At 88.7% G+C, this 19,239-nt stretch overlaps 1 protein-coding gene across 1 annotated transcript in view; it reads right to left on the reverse strand.

The window, feature by feature from the left end:
- Positions 1–19,239, reverse strand: part of LOC125432774 (BTB/POZ domain-containing protein 2-like) — a 47,939-nt gene that overhangs the window by 289 nt on the left and 28,411 nt on the right. Inside the window, exons 2-3 of the mRNA XM_048496682.1 lie at positions 1,850–1,969; positions 621–777 (exon numbers count right to left, since the gene is read on the reverse strand). Coding sequence (XP_048352639.1) covers positions 621–777; positions 1,850–1,969 — 277 coding nt within the window. The remainder of the gene's footprint in view (positions 1–620; positions 778–1,849; positions 1,970–19,239) is intronic.

Consider the following 19,239-nt stretch of genomic DNA (forward strand, 5'->3'; position numbering starts at 1 on the left):
CTCACAGCTGGGGAGGAGCAGAGGAGGCTGGGCTCTGAGTCAGTCAATGCCAAAAGGTTTAATATGTATTTGTCACAACATGCTTCTGGTTCATGTTCCCAAGTGAATTACAGAGATGAGATGGAGCATGTAGCTCAGGGAGACAGGGCCCCTTGTGGACTGGAAGGCAGGGAAGGAGCTACCAGCAGCAGCCACCCTAGTGCTACGACAGCACTGCAGCTTATTGTGACTCTATGGTCATGTCATCACAATAGACATTCTGCTTCTTCCACTGTGCAGCGCTATGGCAGCTGCCCGTCCTAGCTTCTTCCCTACCTTCGAGCCACAACCATGTTAACGTCATGTCAAGGAAGGTCAAGGCATTGCTGGGATGACAGTCCATCCCAGAAGTAGACATCCTACGGCAGTGGTGGCGAACCTTTGGCACTCCGGATGTTATGGACTACAATTCCCATCAGCCCCTTCCAGCATGGCCAATTGGGGCTGATGGGAATTGCAGTCCATAACATCTGGAGTGCCAAAGGTTCGCCACCACGGTCCTACGGGAAGGGGAAGAGGAAAAGGGGAAGACCACCTGCCCCCAACAACACTTCCCCATTGGGGAAAGTTCGCAAAAATACCTGGGTCAAAAGCATGAACGCGTTGTCCGCTCGAAGGTTTTTCTTTAGAAATTCCACACAGTGAGCCTCAAGGGCAGGGACTGCGTACTTTTTAGCGGTGTAGAGAGTTGTCATCACAGTCTCTGGCCCGATCTGAACTTCGTCTGAATAGAGAAATCTGGAAATGGAAAAAAAACAAAACATCAAGAAGGAAGCAGGGCTGTGATAAATCAGGATTTTTAACCCAAGAACATCAAGCACTGGTGTGGAATTAATTCTTTCTTGGGGACAAAAACCTTTCAATGCCCAGTAACGGACGTCCATCCCCCATTTCTTGTTTGACTCGGCAGCTGCTTCTTTTCACCAAAACCCACCATGAGAGGAAGGCTCTTGTTTAAGGCAGAGTGGTGTAGTGGTTAAAGCTTTAGAGAGGGGGACAAACATTCAAATACCCCTCAGTCATAATACTCACAGGATGACCTTATTCCAGTCACCCACACCCAGCTGAGCCTACCTTACCAGGGCGTTGTAAGGGCAAAACAGAGGAACAAGAGAACCACATGTGTCATTCTGGACTCCTTGGAGGAAGGGCAAGATAAAAAATTCAATATTTGGCTAAAGACATGTCTGAGCCTGGCGCGAGGCTCCTTTCCCTGCCCGTCTGTATTTTCCAGCAGTTCTCAATTTCCATGAGGAATAGAAACTCAGAGTGGCCTGGATCTTAAGAGGACAACTTTTAAAAAGAGGCACTCCATGAAAAACCGCAGAAAGCGTCACCAATCTGGGGACTGCCCTTAATCTAAGCAAACTGCTCGGGGTACCCAAACTGCACTCTCTGTGGAGAAGGGGTTGTCACCAGCTTTCTTTCGCAGCTCTTCTGTCTCCTCCCACCCGTGCCTCCCTCCTTGGTCCAAGGCCCCGCCCTCCGTCGCCAAAAACTACAGTGCAGGACACAAGATCAGATCTTTCCAGATCATTCAGGGCTTTCCTCGACCTTTGGGACAGTTCTTCTCGGGCAAACAAAACTTTCGGAACCCCTGCCATCCTCCTACGCCACGTGTTCACAGACGCAAAGCCCGGCCCTTGTCTCTCTCCGAGACCCTTCCAAAGGCCGCTTCAAATAGGGGAACTCAGCACAAAGGACAGAAAGGTTGAGAAAACAGAGGGAAGGGCTTTAACGCTACACAGAACAGAAAATGAGCCGAGGGGCTACACAGAGTTCTGACAACGAAAGGGGGGGGGGGGCTTACTTCAGCAAGGCTAAGAAGGCGGCTGGTTCCACGTCCGGTAGCTCTATCTCCGTAGACGTTGTCGCCATGCCTCCATTAAACATGGCATCGAAGACGGCGCTGCCCACAGCCAACACAAACCTTACATTTGGAAACAAAACACAATGAGCATTTTGGCATTCACCGTATCCTGCTTTAAGGCCATAGGTTTCTGCTCGGATTGCTTCCTCCCATCCCAATACAAGGAGCTGCAATTAATGTACTTCACAAGGTAATACTCAGTCTAACACCGTGGTGGCGAACCTTTGGCACTCCAGATGTTATGGACTACAATTCCCATCAGCCCCTTCCAGCATGGCCAATTGGCAGGGGCTGATGGGAGGGGGGTGGGGGGGGGGATGGGTGGGGGGGGGGGGGGGGGGGGGGTGGGTGAAGGGTGGGGGGGGGGGTGGGAGGGGGGGGGGGGTGGTGGGGTGGGTGGAAGGTGGGGGGGGGGGGGGGAGGGGGCACGGGGGGGGGGCGGGGGGGGGGGGGGGGGGGGGGGGGGGGGGGGGGGGGGGGGGGGGGGTGGGGGGGGGGGGGGGTGGGGGGGGGGGGGGGTGGGGGGGGGGGGGGGTGGGGGGGGGGGGGGGTGGGGGGGGGGGGGGGTGGGGGGGGGGGGGGGTGGGGGGGGGGGGGGGTGGGGGGGGGGGGGGGTGGGGGGGGGGGGGGGTGGGGGGGGGGGGGGGTGGGGGGGGGGGGGGGTGGGGGGGGGGGGGGGTGGGGGGGGGGGGGGGTGGGGGGGGGGGGGGGTGGGGGGGGGGGGGGGTGGGGGGGGGGGGGGGTGGGGGGGGGGGGGGGTGGGGGGGGGGGGGGGTGGGGGGGGGGGGGGGTGGGGGGGGGGGGGGGTGGGGGGGGGGGGGGGTGGGGGGGGGGGGGGGTGGGGGGGGGGGGGGGTGGGGGGGGGGGGGGGTGGGGGGGGGGGGGGGTGGGGGGGGGGGGGGGTGGGGGGGGGGGGGGGTGGGGGGGGGGGGGGGTGGGGGGGGGGGGGGGTGGGGGGGGGGGGGGGTGGGGGGGGGGGGGGGTGGGGGGGGGGGGGGGTGGGGGGGGGGGGGGGTGGGGGGGGGGGGGGGTGGGGGGGGGGGGGGGTGGGGGGGGGGGGGGGTGGGGGGGGGGGGGGGTGGGGGGGGGGGGGGGTGGGGGGGGGGGGGGGTGGGGGGGGGGGGGGGTGGGGGGGGGGGGGGGTGGGGGGGGGGGGGGGTGGGGGGGGGGGGGGGTGGGGGGGGGGGGGGGTGGGGGGGGGGGGGGGTGGGGGGGGGGGGGGGTGGGGGGGGGGGGGGGTGGGGGGGGGGGGGGGTGGGGGGGGGGGGGGGTGGGGGGGGGGGGGGGTGGGGGGGGGGGGGGGTGGGGGGGGGGGGGGGTGGGGGGGGGGGGGGGTGGGGGGGGGGGGGGGTGGGGGGGGGGGGGGGTGGGGGGGGGGGGGGGTGGGGGGGGGGGGGGGTGGGGGGGGGGGGGGGTGGGGGGGGGGGGGGGTGGGGGGGGGGGGGGGTGGGGGGGGGGGGGGGTGGGGGGGGGGGGGGGTGGGGGGGGGGGGGGGTGGGGGGGGGGGGGGGTGGGGGGGGGGGGGGGTGGGGGGGGGGGGGGGTGGGGGGGGGGGGGGGTGGGGGGGGGGGGGGGTGGGGGGGGGGGGGGGTGGGGGGGGGGGGGGGTGGGGGGGGGGGGGGGTGGGGGGGGGGGGGGGTGGGGGGGGGGGGGGGTGGGGGGGGGGGGGGGTGGGGGGGGGGGGGGGTGGGGGGGGGGGGGGGTGGGGGGGGGGGGGGGTGGGGGGGGGGGGGGGTGGGGGGGGGGGGGGGTGGGGGGGGGGGGGGGTGGGGGGGGGGGGGGGTGGGGGGGGGGGGGGGTGGGGGGGGGGGGGGGTGGGGGGGGGGGGGGGTGGGGGGGGGGGGGGGTGGGGGGGGGGGGGGGTGGGGGGGGGGGGGGGTGGGGGGGGGGGGGGGTGGGGGGGGGGGGGGGTGGGGGGGGGGGGGGGTGGGGGGGGGGGGGGGTGGGGGGGGGGGGGGGTGGGGGGGGGGGGGGGTGGGGGGGGGGGGGGGTGGGGGGGGGGGGGGGTGGGGGGGGGGGGGGGTGGGGGGGGGGGGGGGTGGGGGGGGGGGGGGGTGGGGGGGGGGGGGGGTGGGGGGGGGGGGGGGTGGGGGGGGGGGGGGGTGGGGGGGGGGGGGGGTGGGGGGGGGGGGGGGTGGGGGGGGGGGGGGGTGGGGGGGGGGGGGGGTGGGGGGGGGGGGGGGTGGGGGGGGGGGGGGGTGGGGGGGGGGGGGGGTGGGGGGGGGGGGGGGTGGGGGGGGGGGGGGGTGGGGGGGGGGGGGGGTGGGGGGGGGGGGGGGTGGGGGGGGGGGGGGGTGGGGGGGGGGGGGGGTGGGGGGGGGGGGGGGTGGGGGGGGGGGGGGGTGGGGGGGGGGGGGGGTGGGGGGGGGGGGGGGTGGGGGGGGGGGGGGGTGGGGGGGGGGGGGGGTGGGGGGGGGGGGGGGTGGGGGGGGGGGGGGGTGGGGGGGGGGGGGGGTGGGGGGGGGGGGGGGTGGGGGGGGGGGGGGGTGGGGGGGGGGGGGGGTGGGGGGGGGGGGGGGTGGGGGGGGGGGGGGGTGGGGGGGGGGGGGGGTGGGGGGGGGGGGGGGTGGGGGGGGGGGGGGGTGGGGGGGGGGGGGGGTGGGGGGGGGGGGGGGTGGGGGGGGGGGGGGGTGGGGGGGGGGGGGGGTGGGGGGGGGGGGGGGTGGGGGGGGGGGGGGGTGGGGGGGGGGGGGGGTGGGGGGGGGGGGGGGTGGGGGGGGGGGGGGGTGGGGGGGGGGGGGGGTGGGGGGGGGGGGGGGTGGGGGGGGGGGGGGGTGGGGGGGGGGGGGGGTGGGGGGGGGGGGGGGTGGGGGGGGGGGGGGGTGGGGGGGGGGGGGGGTGGGGGGGGGGGGGGGTGGGGGGGGGGGGGGGTGGGGGGGGGGGGGGGTGGGGGGGGGGGGGGGTGGGGGGGGGGGGGGGTGGGGGGGGGGGGGGGTGGGGGGGGGGGGGGGTGGGGGGGGGGGGGGGTGGGGGGGGGGGGGGGTGGGGGGGGGGGGGGGTGGGGGGGGGGGGGGGTGGGGGGGGGGGGGGGTGGGGGGGGGGGGGGGTGGGGGGGGGGGGGGGTGGGGGGGGGGGGGGGTGGGGGGGGGGGGGGGTGGGGGGGGGGGGGGGTGGGGGGGGGGGGGGGTGGGGGGGGGGGGGGGTGGGGGGGGGGGGGGGTGGGGGGGGGGGGGGGTGGGGGGGGGGGGGGGTGGGGGGGGGGGGGGGTGGGGGGGGGGGGGGGTGGGGGGGGGGGGGGGTGGGGGGGGGGGGGGGTGGGGGGGGGGGGGGGTGGGGGGGGGGGGGGGTGGGGGGGGGGGGGGGTGGGGGGGGGGGGGGGTGGGGGGGGGGGGGGGTGGGGGGGGGGGGGGGTGGGGGGGGGGGGGGGTGGGGGGGGGGGGGGGTGGGGGGGGGGGGGGGTGGGGGGGGGGGGGGGTGGGGGGGGGGGGGGGTGGGGGGGGGGGGGGGTGGGGGGGGGGGGGGGTGGGGGGGGGGGGGGGTGGGGGGGGGGGGGGGTGGGGGGGGGGGGGGGTGGGGGGGGGGGGGGGTGGGGGGGGGGGGGGGTGGGGGGGGGGGGGGGTGGGGGGGGGGGGGGGTGGGGGGGGGGGGGGGTGGGGGGGGGGGGGGGTGGGGGGGGGGGGGGGTGGGGGGGGGGGGGGGTGGGGGGGGGGGGGGGTGGGGGGGGGGGGGGGTGGGGGGGGGGGGGGGTGGGGGGGGGGGGGGGTGGGGGGGGGGGGGGGTGGGGGGGGGGGGGGGTGGGGGGGGGGGGGGGTGGGGGGGGGGGGGGGTGGGGGGGGGGGGGGGTGGGGGGGGGGGGGGGTGGGGGGGGGGGGGGGTGGGGGGGGGGGGGGGTGGGGGGGGGGGGGGGTGGGGGGGGGGGGGGGTGGGGGGGGGGGGGGGTGGGGGGGGGGGGGGGTGGGGGGGGGGGGGGGTGGGGGGGGGGGGGGGTGGGGGGGGGGGGGGGTGGGGGGGGGGGGGGGTGGGGGGGGGGGGGGGTGGGGGGGGGGGGGGGTGGGGGGGGGGGGGGGTGGGGGGGGGGGGGGGTGGGGGGGGGGGGGGGTGGGGGGGGGGGGGGGTGGGGGGGGGGGGGGGTGGGGGGGGGGGGGGGTGGGGGGGGGGGGGGGTGGGGGGGGGGGGGGGTGGGGGGGGGGGGGGGTGGGGGGGGGGGGGGGTGGGGGGGGGGGGGGGTGGGGGGGGGGGGGGGTGGGGGGGGGGGGGGGTGGGGGGGGGGGGGGGTGGGGGGGGGGGGGGGTGGGGGGGGGGGGGGGTGGGGGGGGGGGGGGGTGGGGGGGGGGGGGGGTGGGGGGGGGGGGGGGTGGGGGGGGGGGGGGGTGGGGGGGGGGGGGGGTGGGGGGGGGGGGGGGTGGGGGGGGGGGGGGGTGGGGGGGGGGGGGGGTGGGGGGGGGGGGGGGTGGGGGGGGGGGGGGGTGGGGGGGGGGGGGGGTGGGGGGGGGGGGGGGTGGGGGGGGGGGGGGGTGGGGGGGGGGGGGGGTGGGGGGGGGGGGGGGTGGGGGGGGGGGGGGGTGGGGGGGGGGGGGGGTGGGGGGGGGGGGGGGTGGGGGGGGGGGGGGGTGGGGGGGGGGGGGGGTGGGGGGGGGGGGGGGTGGGGGGGGGGGGGGGTGGGGGGGGGGGGGGGTGGGGGGGGGGGGGGGTGGGGGGGGGGGGGGGTGGGGGGGGGGGGGGGTGGGGGGGGGGGGGGGTGGGGGGGGGGGGGGGTGGGGGGGGGGGGGGGTGGGGGGGGGGGGGGGTGGGGGGGGGGGGGGGTGGGGGGGGGGGGGGGTGGGGGGGGGGGGGGGTGGGGGGGGGGGGGGGTGGGGGGGGGGGGGGGTGGGGGGGGGGGGGGGTGGGGGGGGGGGGGGGTGGGGGGGGGGGGGGGTGGGGGGGGGGGGGGGTGGGGGGGGGGGGGGGTGGGGGGGGGGGGGGGTGGGGGGGGGGGGGGGTGGGGGGGGGGGGGGGTGGGGGGGGGGGGGGGTGGGGGGGGGGGGGGGTGGGGGGGGGGGGGGGTGGGGGGGGGGGGGGGTGGGGGGGGGGGGGGGTGGGGGGGGGGGGGGGTGGGGGGGGGGGGGGGTGGGGGGGGGGGGGGGTGGGGGGGGGGGGGGGTGGGGGGGGGGGGGGGTGGGGGGGGGGGGGGGTGGGGGGGGGGGGGGGTGGGGGGGGGGGGGGGTGGGGGGGGGGGGGGGTGGGGGGGGGGGGGGGTGGGGGGGGGGGGGGGTGGGGGGGGGGGGGGGTGGGGGGGGGGGGGGGTGGGGGGGGGGGGGGGTGGGGGGGGGGGGGGGTGGGGGGGGGGGGGGGTGGGGGGGGGGGGGGGTGGGGGGGGGGGGGGGTGGGGGGGGGGGGGGGTGGGGGGGGGGGGGGGTGGGGGGGGGGGGGGGTGGGGGGGGGGGGGGGTGGGGGGGGGGGGGGGTGGGGGGGGGGGGGGGTGGGGGGGGGGGGGGGTGGGGGGGGGGGGGGGTGGGGGGGGGGGGGGGTGGGGGGGGGGGGGGGTGGGGGGGGGGGGGGGTGGGGGGGGGGGGGGGTGGGGGGGGGGGGGGGTGGGGGGGGGGGGGGGTGGGGGGGGGGGGGGGTGGGGGGGGGGGGGGGTGGGGGGGGGGGGGGGTGGGGGGGGGGGGGGGTGGGGGGGGGGGGGGGTGGGGGGGGGGGGGGGTGGGGGGGGGGGGGGGTGGGGGGGGGGGGGGGTGGGGGGGGGGGGGGGTGGGGGGGGGGGGGGGTGGGGGGGGGGGGGGGTGGGGGGGGGGGGGGGTGGGGGGGGGGGGGGGTGGGGGGGGGGGGGGGTGGGGGGGGGGGGGGGTGGGGGGGGGGGGGGGTGGGGGGGGGGGGGGGTGGGGGGGGGGGGGGGTGGGGGGGGGGGGGGGTGGGGGGGGGGGGGGGTGGGGGGGGGGGGGGGTGGGGGGGGGGGGGGGTGGGGGGGGGGGGGGGTGGGGGGGGGGGGGGGTGGGGGGGGGGGGGGGTGGGGGGGGGGGGGGGTGGGGGGGGGGGGGGGTGGGGGGGGGGGGGGGTGGGGGGGGGGGGGGGTGGGGGGGGGGGGGGGTGGGGGGGGGGGGGGGTGGGGGGGGGGGGGGGTGGGGGGGGGGGGGGGTGGGGGGGGGGGGGGGTGGGGGGGGGGGGGGGTGGGGGGGGGGGGGGGTGGGGGGGGGGGGGGGTGGGGGGGGGGGGGGGTGGGGGGGGGGGGGGGTGGGGGGGGGGGGGGGTGGGGGGGGGGGGGGGTGGGGGGGGGGGGGGGTGGGGGGGGGGGGGGGTGGGGGGGGGGGGGGGTGGGGGGGGGGGGGGGTGGGGGGGGGGGGGGGTGGGGGGGGGGGGGGGTGGGGGGGGGGGGGGGTGGGGGGGGGGGGGGGTGGGGGGGGGGGGGGGTGGGGGGGGGGGGGGGTGGGGGGGGGGGGGGGTGGGGGGGGGGGGGGGTGGGGGGGGGGGGGGGTGGGGGGGGGGGGGGGTGGGGGGGGGGGGGGGTGGGGGGGGGGGGGGGTGGGGGGGGGGGGGGGTGGGGGGGGGGGGGGGTGGGGGGGGGGGGGGGTGGGGGGGGGGGGGGGTGGGGGGGGGGGGGGGTGGGGGGGGGGGGGGGTGGGGGGGGGGGGGGGTGGGGGGGGGGGGGGGTGGGGGGGGGGGGGGGTGGGGGGGGGGGGGGGTGGGGGGGGGGGGGGGTGGGGGGGGGGGGGGGTGGGGGGGGGGGGGGGTGGGGGGGGGGGGGGGTGGGGGGGGGGGGGGGTGGGGGGGGGGGGGGGTGGGGGGGGGGGGGGGTGGGGGGGGGGGGGGGTGGGGGGGGGGGGGGGTGGGGGGGGGGGGGGGTGGGGGGGGGGGGGGGTGGGGGGGGGGGGGGGTGGGGGGGGGGGGGGGTGGGGGGGGGGGGGGGTGGGGGGGGGGGGGGGTGGGGGGGGGGGGGGGTGGGGGGGGGGGGGGGTGGGGGGGGGGGGGGGTGGGGGGGGGGGGGGGTGGGGGGGGGGGGGGGTGGGGGGGGGGGGGGGTGGGGGGGGGGGGGGGTGGGGGGGGGGGGGGGTGGGGGGGGGGGGGGGTGGGGGGGGGGGGGGGTGGGGGGGGGGGGGGGTGGGGGGGGGGGGGGGTGGGGGGGGGGGGGGGTGGGGGGGGGGGGGGGTGGGGGGGGGGGGGGGTGGGGGGGGGGGGGGGTGGGGGGGGGGGGGGGTGGGGGGGGGGGGGGGTGGGGGGGGGGGGGGGTGGGGGGGGGGGGGGGTGGGGGGGGGGGGGGGTGGGGGGGGGGGGGGGTGGGGGGGGGGGGGGGTGGGGGGGGGGGGGGGTGGGGGGGGGGGGGGGTGGGGGGGGGGGGGGGTGGGGGGGGGGGGGGGTGGGGGGGGGGGGGGGTGGGGGGGGGGGGGGGTGGGGGGGGGGGGGGGTGGGGGGGGGGGGGGGTGGGGGGGGGGGGGGGTGGGGGGGGGGGGGGGTGGGGGGGGGGGGGGGTGGGGGGGGGGGGGGGTGGGGGGGGGGGGGGGTGGGGGGGGGGGGGGGTGGGGGGGGGGGGGGGTGGGGGGGGGGGGGGGTGGGGGGGGGGGGGGGTGGGGGGGGGGGGGGGTGGGGGGGGGGGGGGGTGGGGGGGGGGGGGGGTGGGGGGGGGGGGGGGTGGGGGGGGGGGGGGGTGGGGGGGGGGGGGGGTGGGGGGGGGGGGGGGTGGGGGGGGGGGGGGGTGGGGGGGGGGGGGGGTGGGGGGGGGGGGGGGTGGGGGGGGGGGGGGGTGGGGGGGGGGGGGGGTGGGGGGGGGGGGGGGTGGGGGGGGGGGGGGGTGGGGGGGGGGGGGGGTGGGGGGGGGGGGGGGTGGGGGGGGGGGGGGGTGGGGGGGGGGGGGGGTGGGGGGGGGGGGGGGTGGGGGGGGGGGGGGGTGGGGGGGGGGGGGGGTGGGGGGGGGGGGGGGTGGGGGGGGGGGGGGGTGGGGGGGGGGGGGGGTGGGGGGGGGGGGGGGTGGGGGGGGGGGGGGGTGGGGGGGGGGGGGGGTGGGGGGGGGGGGGGGTGGGGGGGGGGGGGGGTGGGGGGGGGGGGGGGTGGGGGGGGGGGGGGGTGGGGGGGGGGGGGGGTGGGGGGGGGGGGGGGTGGGGGGGGGGGGGGGTGGGGGGGGGGGGGGGTGGGGGGGGGGGGGGGTGGGGGGGGGGGGGGGTGGGGGGGGGGGGGGGTGGGGGGGGGGGGGGGTGGGGGGGGGGGGGGGTGGGGGGGGGGGGGGGTGGGGGGGGGGGGGGGTGGGGGGGGGGGGGGGTGGGGGGGGGGGGGGGTGGGGGGGGGGGGGGGTGGGGGGGGGGGGGGGTGGGGGGGGGGGGGGGTGGGGGGGGGGGGGGGTGGGGGGGGGGGGGGGTGGGGGGGGGGGGGGGTGGGGGGGGGGGGGGGTGGGGGGGGGGGGGGGTGGGGGGGGGGGGGGGTGGGGGGGGGGGGGGGTGGGGGGGGGGGGGGGTGGGGGGGGGGGGGGGTGGGGGGGGGGGGGGGTGGGGGGGGGGGGGGGTGGGGGGGGGGGGGGGTGGGGGGGGGGGGGGGTGGGGGGGGGGGGGGGTGGGGGGGGGGGGGGGTGGGGGGGGGGGGGGGTGGGGGGGGGGGGGGGTGGGGGGGGGGGGGGGTGGGGGGGGGGGGGGGTGGGGGGGGGGGGGGGTGGGGGGGGGGGGGGGTGGGGGGGGGGGGGGGTGGGGGGGGGGGGGGGTGGGGGGGGGGGGGGGTGGGGGGGGGGGGGGGTGGGGGGGGGGGGGGGTGGGGGGGGGGGGGGGTGGGGGGGGGGGGGGGTGGGGGGGGGGGGGGGTGGGGGGGGGGGGGGGTGGGGGGGGGGGGGGGTGGGGGGGGGGGGGGGTGGGGGGGGGGGGGGGTGGGGGGGGGGGGGGGTGGGGGGGGGGGGGGGTGGGGGGGGGGGGGGGTGGGGGGGGGGGGGGGTGGGGGGGGGGGGGGGTGGGGGGGGGGGGGGGTGGGGGGGGGGGGGGGTGGGGGGGGGGGGGGGTGGGGGGGGGGGGGGGTGGGGGGGGGGGGGGGTGGGGGGGGGGGGGGGTGGGGGGGGGGGGGGGTGGGGGGGGGGGGGGGTGGGGGGGGGGGGGGGTGGGGGGGGGGGGGGGTGGGGGGGGGGGGGGGTGGGGGGGGGGGGGGGTGGGGGGGGGGGGGGGTGGGGGGGGGGGGGGGTGGGGGGGGGGGGGGGTGGGGGGGGGGGGGGGTGGGGGGGGGGGGGGGTGGGGGGGGGGGGGGGTGGGGGGGGGGGGGGGTGGGGGGGGGGGGGGGTGGGGGGGGGGGGGGGTGGGGGGGGGGGGGGGTGGGGGGGGGGGGGGGTGGGGGGGGGGGGGGGTGGGGGGGGGGGGGGGTGGGGGGGGGGGGGGGTGGGGGGGGGGGGGGGTGGGGGGGGGGGGGGGTGGGGGGGGGGGGGGGTGGGGGGGGGGGGGGGTGGGGGGGGGGGGGGGTGGGGGGGGGGGGGGGTGGGGGGGGGGGGGGGTGGGGGGGGGGGGGGGTGGGGGGGGGGGGGGGTGGGGGGGGGGGGGGGTGGGGGGGGGGGGGGGTGGGGGGGGGGGGGGGTGGGGGGGGGGGGGGGTGGGGGGGGGGGGGGGTGGGGGGGGGGGGGGGTGGGGGGGGGGGGGGGTGGGGGGGGGGGGGGGTGGGGGGGGGGGGGGGTGGGGGGGGGGGGGGGTGGGGGGGGGGGGGGGTGGGGGGGGGGGGGGGTGGGGGGGGGGGGGGGTGGGGGGGGGGGGGGGTGGGGGGGGGGGGGGGTGGGGGGGGGGGGGGGTGGGGGGGGGGGGGGGTGGGGGGGGGGGGGGGTGGGGGGGGGGGGGGGTGGGGGGGGGGGGGGGTGGGGGGGGGGGGGGGTGGGGGGGGGGGGGGGTGGGGGGGGGGGGGGGTGGGGGGGGGGGGGGGTGGGGGGGGGGGGGGGTGGGGGGGGGGGGGGGTGGGGGGGGGGGGGGGTGGGGGGGGGGGGGGGTGGGGGGGGGGGGGGGTGGGGGGGGGGGGGGGTGGGGGGGGGGGGGGGTGGGGGGGGGGGGGGGTGGGGGGGGGGGGGGGTGGGGGGGGGGGGGGGTGGGGGGGGGGGGGGGTGGGGGGGGGGGGGGGTGGGGGGGGGGGGGGGTGGGGGGGGGGGGGGGTGGGGGGGGGGGGGGGTGGGGGGGGGGGGGGGTGGGGGGGGGGGGGGGTGGGGGGGGGGGGGGGTGGGGGGGGGGGGGGGTGGGGGGGGGGGGGGGTGGGGGGGGGGGGGGGTGGGGGGGGGGGGGGGTGGGGGGGGGGGGGGGTGGGGGGGGGGGGGGGTGGGGGGGGGGGGGGGTGGGGGGGGGGGGGGGTGGGGGGGGGGGGGGGTGGGGGGGGGGGGGGGTGGGGGGGGGGGGGGGTGGGGGGGGGGGGGGGTGGGGGGGGGGGGGGGTGGGGGGGGGGGGGGGTGGGGGGGGGGGGGGGTGGGGGGGGGGGGGGGTGGGGGGGGGGGGGGGTGGGGGGGGGGGGGGGTGGGGGGGGGGGGGGGTGGGGGGGGGGGGGGGTGGGGGGGGGGGGGGGTGGGGGGGGGGGGGGGTGGGGGGGGGGGGGGGTGGGGGGGGGGGGGGGTGGGGGGGGGGGGGGGTGGGGGGGGGGGGGGGTGGGGGGGGGGGGGGGTGGGGGGGGGGGGGGGTGGGGGGGGGGGGGGGTGGGGGGGGGGGGGGGTGGGGGGGGGGGGGGGTGGGGGGGGGGGGGGGTGGGGGGGGGGGGGGGTGGGGGGGGGGGGGGGTGGGGGGGGGGGGGGGTGGGGGGGGGGGGGGGTGGGGGGGGGGGGGGGTGGGGGGGGGGGGGGGTGGGGGGGGGGGGGGGTGGGGGGGGGGGGGGGTGGGGGGGGGGGGGGGTGGGGGGGGGGGGGGGTGGGGGGGGGGGGGGGTGGGGGGGGGGGGGGGTGGGGGGGGGGGGGGGTGGGGGGGGGGGGGGGTGGGGGGGGGGGGGGGTGGGGGGGGGGGGGGGTGGGGGGGGGGGGGGGTGGGGGGGGGGGGGGGTGGGGGGGGGGGGGGGTGGGGGGGGGGGGGGGTGGGGGGGGGGGGGGGTGGGGGGGGGGGGGGGTGGGGGGGGGGGGGGGTGGGGGGGGGGGGGGGTGGGGGGGGGGGGGGGTGGGGGGGGGGGGGGGTGGGGGGGGGGGGGGGTGGGGGGGGGGGGGGGTGGGGGGGGGGGGGGGTGGGGGGGGGGGGGGGTGGGGGGGGGGGGGGGTGGGGGGGGGGGGGGGTGGGGGGGGGGGGGGGTGGGGGGGGGGGGGGGTGGGGGGGGGGGGGGGTGGGGGGGGGGGGGGGTGGGGGGGGGGGGGGGTGGGGGGGGGGGGGGGTGGGGGGGGGGGGGGGTGGGGGGGGGGGGGGGTGGGGGGGGGGGGGGGTGGGGGGGGGGGGGGGTGGGGGGGGGGGGGGGTGGGGGGGGGGGGGGGTGGGGGGGGGGGGGGGTGGGGGGGGGGGGGGGTGGGGGGGGGGGGGGGTGGGGGGGGGGGGGGGTGGGGGGGGGGGGGGGTGGGGGGGGGGGGGGGTGGGGGGGGGGGGGGGTGGGGGGGGGGGGGGGTGGGGGGGGGGGGGGGTGGGGGGGGGGGGGGGTGGGGGGGGGGGGGGGTGGGGGGGGGGGGGGGTGGGGGGGGGGGGGGGTGGGGGGGGGGGGGGGTGGGGGGGGGGGGGGGTGGGGGGGGGGGGGGGTGGGGGGGGGGGGGGGTGGGGGGGGGGGGGGGTGGGGGGGGGGGGGGGTGGGGGGGGGGGGGGGTGGGGGGGGGGGGGGGTGGGGGGGGGGGGGGGTGGGGGGGGGGGGGGGTGGGGGGGGGGGGGGGTGGGGGGGGGGGGGGGTGGGGGGGGGGGGGGGTGGGGGGGGGGGGGGGTGGGGGGGGGGGGGGGTGGGGGGGGGGGGGGGTGGGGGGGGGGGGGGGTGGGGGGGGGGGGGGGTGGGGGGGGGGGGGGGTGGGGGGGGGGGGGGGTGGGGGGGGGGGGGGGTGGGGGGGGGGGGGGGTGGGGGGGGGGGGGGGTGGGGGGGGGGGGGGGTGGGGGGGGGGGGGGGTGGGGGGGGGGGGGGGTGGGGGGGGGGGGGGGTGGGGGGGGGGGGGGGTGGGGGGGGGGGGGGGTGGGGGGGGGGGGGGGTGGGGGGGGGGGGGGGTGGGGGGGGGGGGGGGTGGGGGGGGGGGGGGGTGGGGGGGGGGGGGGGTGGGGGGGGGGGGGGGTGGGGGGGGGGGGGGGTGGGGGGGGGGGGGGGTGGGGGGGGGGGGGGGTGGGGGGGGGGGGGGGTGGGGGGGGGGGGGGGTGGGGGGGGGGGGGGGTGGGGGGGGGGGGGGGTGGGGGGGGGGGGGGGTGGGGGGGGGGGGGGGTGGGGGGGGGGGGGGGTGGGGGGGGGGGGGGGTGGGGGGGGGGGGGGGTGGGGGGGGGGGGGGGTGGGGGGGGGGGGGGGTGGGGGGGGGGGGGGGTGGGGGGGGGGGGGGGTGGGGGGGGGGGGGGGTGGGGGGGGGGGGGGGTGGGGGGGGGGGGGGGTGGGGGGGGGGGGGGGTGGGGGGGGGGGGGGGTGGGGGGGGGGGGGGGTGGGGGGGGGGGGGGGTGGGGGGGGGGGGGGGTGGGGGGGGGGGGGGGTGGGGGGGGGGGGGGGTGGGGGGGGGGGGGGGTGGGGGGGGGGGGGGGTGGGGGGGGGGGGGGGTGGGGGGGGGGGGGGGTGGGGGGGGGGGGGGGTGGGGGGGGGGGGGGGTGGGGGGGGGGGGGGGTGGGGGGGGGGGGGGGTGGGGGGGGGGGGGGGTGGGGGGGGGGGGGGGTGGGGGGGGGGGGGGGTGGGGGGGGGGGGGGGTGGGGGGGGGGGGGGGTGGGGGGGGGGGGGGGTGGGGGGGGGGGGGGGTGGGGGGGGGGGGGGGTGGGGGGGGGGGGGGGTGGGGGGGGGGGGGGGTGGGGGGGGGGGGGGGTGGGGGGGGGGGGGGGTGGGGGGGGGGGGGGGTGGGGGGGGGGGGGGGTGGGGGGGGGGGGGGGTGGGGGGGGGGGGGGGTGGGGGGGGGGGGGGGTGGGGGGGGGGGGGGGTGGGGGGGGGGGGGGGTGGGGGGGGGGGGGGGTGGGGGGGGGGGGGGGTGGGGGGGGGGGGGGGTGGGGGGGGGGGGGGGTGGGGGGGGGGGGGGGTGGGGGGGGGGGGGGGTGGGGGGGGGGGGGGGTGGGGGGGGGGGGGGGTGGGGGGGGGGGGGGGTGGGGGGGGGGGGGGGTGGGGGGGGGGGGGGGTGGGGGGGGGGGGGGGTGGGGGGGGGGGGGGGTGGGGGGGGGGGGGGGTGGGGGGGGGGGGGGGTGGGGGGGGGGGGGGGTGGGGGGGGGGGGGGGTGGGGGGGGGGGGGGGTGGGGGGGGGGGGGGGTGGGGGGGGGGGGGGGTGGGGGGGGGGGGGGGTGGGGGGGGGGGGGGGTGGGGGGGGGGGGGGGTGGGGGGGGGGGGGGGTGGGGGGGGGGGGGGGTGGGGGGGGGGGGGGGTGGGGGGGGGGGGGGGTGGGGGGGGGGGGGGGTGGGGGGGGGGGGGGGTGGGGGGGGGGGGGGGTGGGGGGGGGGGGGGGTGGGGGGGGGGGGGGGTGGGGGGGGGGGGGGGTGGGGGGGGGGGGGGGTGGGGGGGGGGGGGGGTGGGGGGGGGGGGGGGTGGGGGGGGGGGGGGGTGGGGGGGGGGGGGGGTGGGGGGGGGGGGGGGTGGGGGGGGGGGGGGGTGGGGGGGGGGGGGGGTGGGGGGGGGGGGGGGTGGGGGGGGGGGGGGGTGGGGGGGGGGGGGGGTGGGGGGGGGGGGGGGTGGGGGGGGGGGGGGGTGGGGGGGGGGGGGGGTGGGGGGGGGGGGGGGTGGGGGGGGGGGGGGGTGGGGGGGGGGGGGGGTGGGGGGGGGGGGGGGTGGGGGGGGGGGGGGGTGGGGGGGGGGGGGGGTGGGGGGGGGGGGGGGTGGGGGGGGGGGGGGGTGGGGGGGGGGGGGGGTGGGGGGGGGGGGGGGTGGGGGGGGGGGGGGGTGGGGGGGGGGGGGGGTGGGGGGGGGGGGGGGTGGGGGGGGGGGGGGGTGGGGGGGGGGGGGGGTGGGGGGGGGGGGGGGTGGGGGGGGGGGGGGGTGGGGGGGGGGGGGGGTGGGGGGGGGGGGGGGTGGGGGGGGGGGGGGGTGGGGGGGGGGGGGGGTGGGGGGGGGGGGGGGTGGGGGGGGGGGGGGGTGGGGGGGGGGGGGGGTGGGGGGGGGGGGGGGTGGGGGGGGGGGGGGGTGGGGGGGGGGGGGGGTGGGGGGGGGGGGGGGTGGGGGGGGGGGGGGGTGGGGGGGGGGGGGGGTGGGGGGGGGGGGGGGTGGGGGGGGGGGGGGGTGGGGGGGGGGGGGGGTGGGGGGGGGGGGGGGTGGGGGGGGGGGGGGGTGGGGGGGGGGGGGGGTGGGGGGGGGGGGGGGTGGGGGGGGGGGGGGGTGGGGGGGGGGGGGGGTGGGGGGGGGGGGGGGTGGGGGGGGGGGGGGGTGGGGGGGGGGGGGGGTGGGGGGGGGGGGGGGTGGGGGGGGGGGGGGGTGGGGGGGGGGGGGGGTGGGGGGGGGGGGGGGTGGGGGGGGGGGGGGGTGGGGGGGGGGGGGGGTGGGGGGGGGGGGGGGTGGGGGGGGGGGGGGGTGGGGGGGGGGGGGGGTGGGGGGGGGGGGGGGTGGGGGGGGGGGGGGGTGGGGGGGGGGGGGGGTGGGGGGGGGGGGGGGTGGGGGGGGGGGGGGGTGGGGGGGGGGGGGGGTGGGGGGGGGGGGGGGTGGGGGGGGGGGGGGGTGGGGGGGGGGGGGGGTGGGGGGGGGGGGGGGTGGGGGGGGGGGGGGGTGGGGGGGGGGGGGGGTGGGGGGGGGGGGGGGTGGGGGGGGGGGGGGGTGGGGGGGGGGGGGGGTGGGGGGGGGGGGGGGTGGGGGGGGGGGGGGGTGGGGGGGGGGGGGGGTGGGGGGGGGGGGGGGTGGGGGGGGGGGGGGGTGGGGGGGGGGGGGGGTGGGGGGGGGGGGGGGTGGGGGGGGGGGGGGGTGGGGGGGGGGGGGGGTGGGGGGGGGGGGGGGTGGGGGGGGGGGGGGGTGGGGGGGGGGGGGGGTGGGGGGGGGGGGGGGTGGGGGGGGGGGGGGGTGGGGGGGGGGGGGGGTGGGGGGGGGGGGGGGTGGGGGGGGGGGGGGGTGGGGGGGGGGGGGGGTGGGGGGGGGGGGGGGTGGGGGGGGGGGGGGGTGGGGGGGGGGGGGGGTGGGGGGGGGGGGGGGTGGGGGGGGGGGGGGGTGGGGGGGGGGGGGGGTGGGGGGGGGGGGGGGTGGGGGGGGGGGGGGGTGGGGGGGGGGGGGGGTGGGGGGGGGGGGGGGTGGGGGGGGGGGGGGGTGGGGGGGGGGGGGGGTGGGGGGGGGGGGGGGTGGGGGGGGGGGGGGGTGGGGGGGGGGGGGGGTGGGGGGGGGGGGGGGTGGGGGGGGGGGGGGGTGGGGGGGGGGGGGGGTGGGGGGGGGGGGGGGTGGGGGGGGGGGGGGGTGGGGGGGGGGGGGGGTGGGGGGGGGGGGGGGTGGGGGGGGGGGGGGGTGGGGGGGGGGGGGGGTGGGGGGGGGGGGGGGTGGGGGGGGGGGGGGGTGGGGGGGGGGGGGGGTGGGGGGGGGGGGGGGTGGGGGGGGGGGGGGGTGGGGGGGGGGGGGGGTGGGGGGGGGGGGGGGTGGGGGGGGGGGGGGGTGGGGGGGGGGGGGGGTGGGGGGGGGGGGGGGTGGGGGGGGGGGGGGGTGGGGGGGGGGGGGGGTGGGGGGGGGGGGGGGTGGGGGGGGGGGGGGGTGGGGGGGGGGGGGGGTGGGGGGGGGGGGGGGTGGGGGGGGGGGGGGGTGGGGGGGGGGGGGGGTGGGGGGGGGGGGGGGTGGGGGGGGGGGGGGGTGGGGGGGGGGGGGGGTGGGGGGGGGGGGGGGTGGGGGGGGGGGGGGGTGGGGGGGGGGGGGGGTGGGGGGGGGGGGGGGTGGGGGGGGGGGGGGGTGGGGGGGGGGGGGGGTGGGGGGGGGGGGGGGTGGGGGGGGGGGGGGGTGGGGGGGGGGGGGGGTGGGGGGGGGGGGGGGTGGGGGGGGGGGGGGGTGGGGGGGGGGGGGGGTGGGGGGGGGGGGGGGTGGGGGGGGGGGGGGGTGGGGGGGGGGGGGGGTGGGGGGGGGGGGGGGTGGGGGGGGGGGGGGGTGGGGGGGGGGGGGGGTGGGGGGGGGGGGGGGTGGGGGGGGGGGGGGGTGGGGGGGGGGGGGGGTGGGGGGGGGGGGGGGTGGGGGGGGGGGGGGGTGGGGGGGGGGGGGGGTGGGGGGGGGGGGGGGTGGGGGGGGGGGGGGGTGGGGGGGGGGGGGGGTGGGGGGGGGGGGGGGTGGGGGGGGGGGGGGGTGGGGGGGGGGGGGGGTGGGGGGGGGGGGGGGTGGGGGGGGGGGGGGGTGGGGGGGGGGGGGGGTGGGGGGGGGGGGGGGTGGGGGGGGGGGGGGGTGGGGGGGGGGGGGGGTGGGGGGGGGGGGGGGTGGGGGGGGGGGGGGGTGGGGGGGGGGGGGGGTGGGGGGGGGGGGGGGTGGGGGGGGGGGGGGGTGGGGGGGGGGGGGGGTGGGGGGGGGGGGGGGTGGGGGGGGGGGGGGGTGGGGGGGGGGGGGGGTGGGGGGGGGGGGGGGTGGGGGGGGGGGGGGGTGGGGGGGGGGGGGGGTGGGGGGGGGGGGGGGTGGGGGGGGGGGGGGGTGGGGGGGGGGGGGGGTGGGGGGGGGGGGGGGTGGGGGGGGGGGGGGGTGGGGGGGGGGGGGGGTGGGGGGGGGGGGGGGTGGGGGGGGGGGGGGGTGGGGGGGGGGGGGGGTGGGGGGGGGGGGGGGTGGGGGGGGGGGGGGGTGGGGGGGGGGGGGGGTGGGGGGGGGGGGGGGTGGGGGGGGGGGGGGGTGGGGGGGGGGGGGGGTGGGGGGGGGGGGGGGTGGGGGGGGGGGGGGGTGGGGGGGGGGGGGGGTGGGGGGGGGGGGGGGTGGGGGGGGGGGGGGGTGGGGGGGGGGGGGGGTGGGGGGGGGGGGGGGTGGGGGGGGGGGGGGGTGGGGGGGGGGGGGGGTGGGGGGGGGGGGGGGTGGGGGGGGGGGGGGGTGGGGGGGGGGGGGGGTGGGGGGGGGGGGGGGTGGGGGGGGGGGGGGGTGGGGGGGGGGGGGGGTGGGGGGGGGGGGGGGTGGGGGGGGGGGGGGGTGGGGGGGGGGGGGGGTGGGGGGGGGGGGGGGTGGGGGGGGGGGGGGGTGGGGGGGGGGGGGGGTGGGGGGGGGGGGGGGTGGGGGGGGGGGGGGGTGGGGGGGGGGGGGGGTGGGGGGGGGGGGGGGTGGGGGGGGGGGGGGGTGGGGGGGGGGGGGGGTGGGGGGGGGGGGGGGTGGGGGGGGGGGGGGGTGGGGGGGGGGGGGGGTGGGGGGGGGGGGGGGTGGGGGGGGGGGGGGGTGGGGGGGGGGGGGGGTGGGGGGGGGGGGGGGTGGGGGGGGGGGGGGGTGGGGGGGGGGGGGGGTGGGGGGGGGGGGGGGTGGGGGGGGGG

The sequence above is a fragment of the Sphaerodactylus townsendi genome, linkage group LG05, assembly GCF_021028975.2.
Source record: "Sphaerodactylus townsendi isolate TG3544 linkage group LG05, MPM_Stown_v2.3, whole genome shotgun sequence".
NCBI lineage: Eukaryota > Metazoa > Chordata > Lepidosauria > Squamata > Sphaerodactylidae > Sphaerodactylus > Sphaerodactylus townsendi.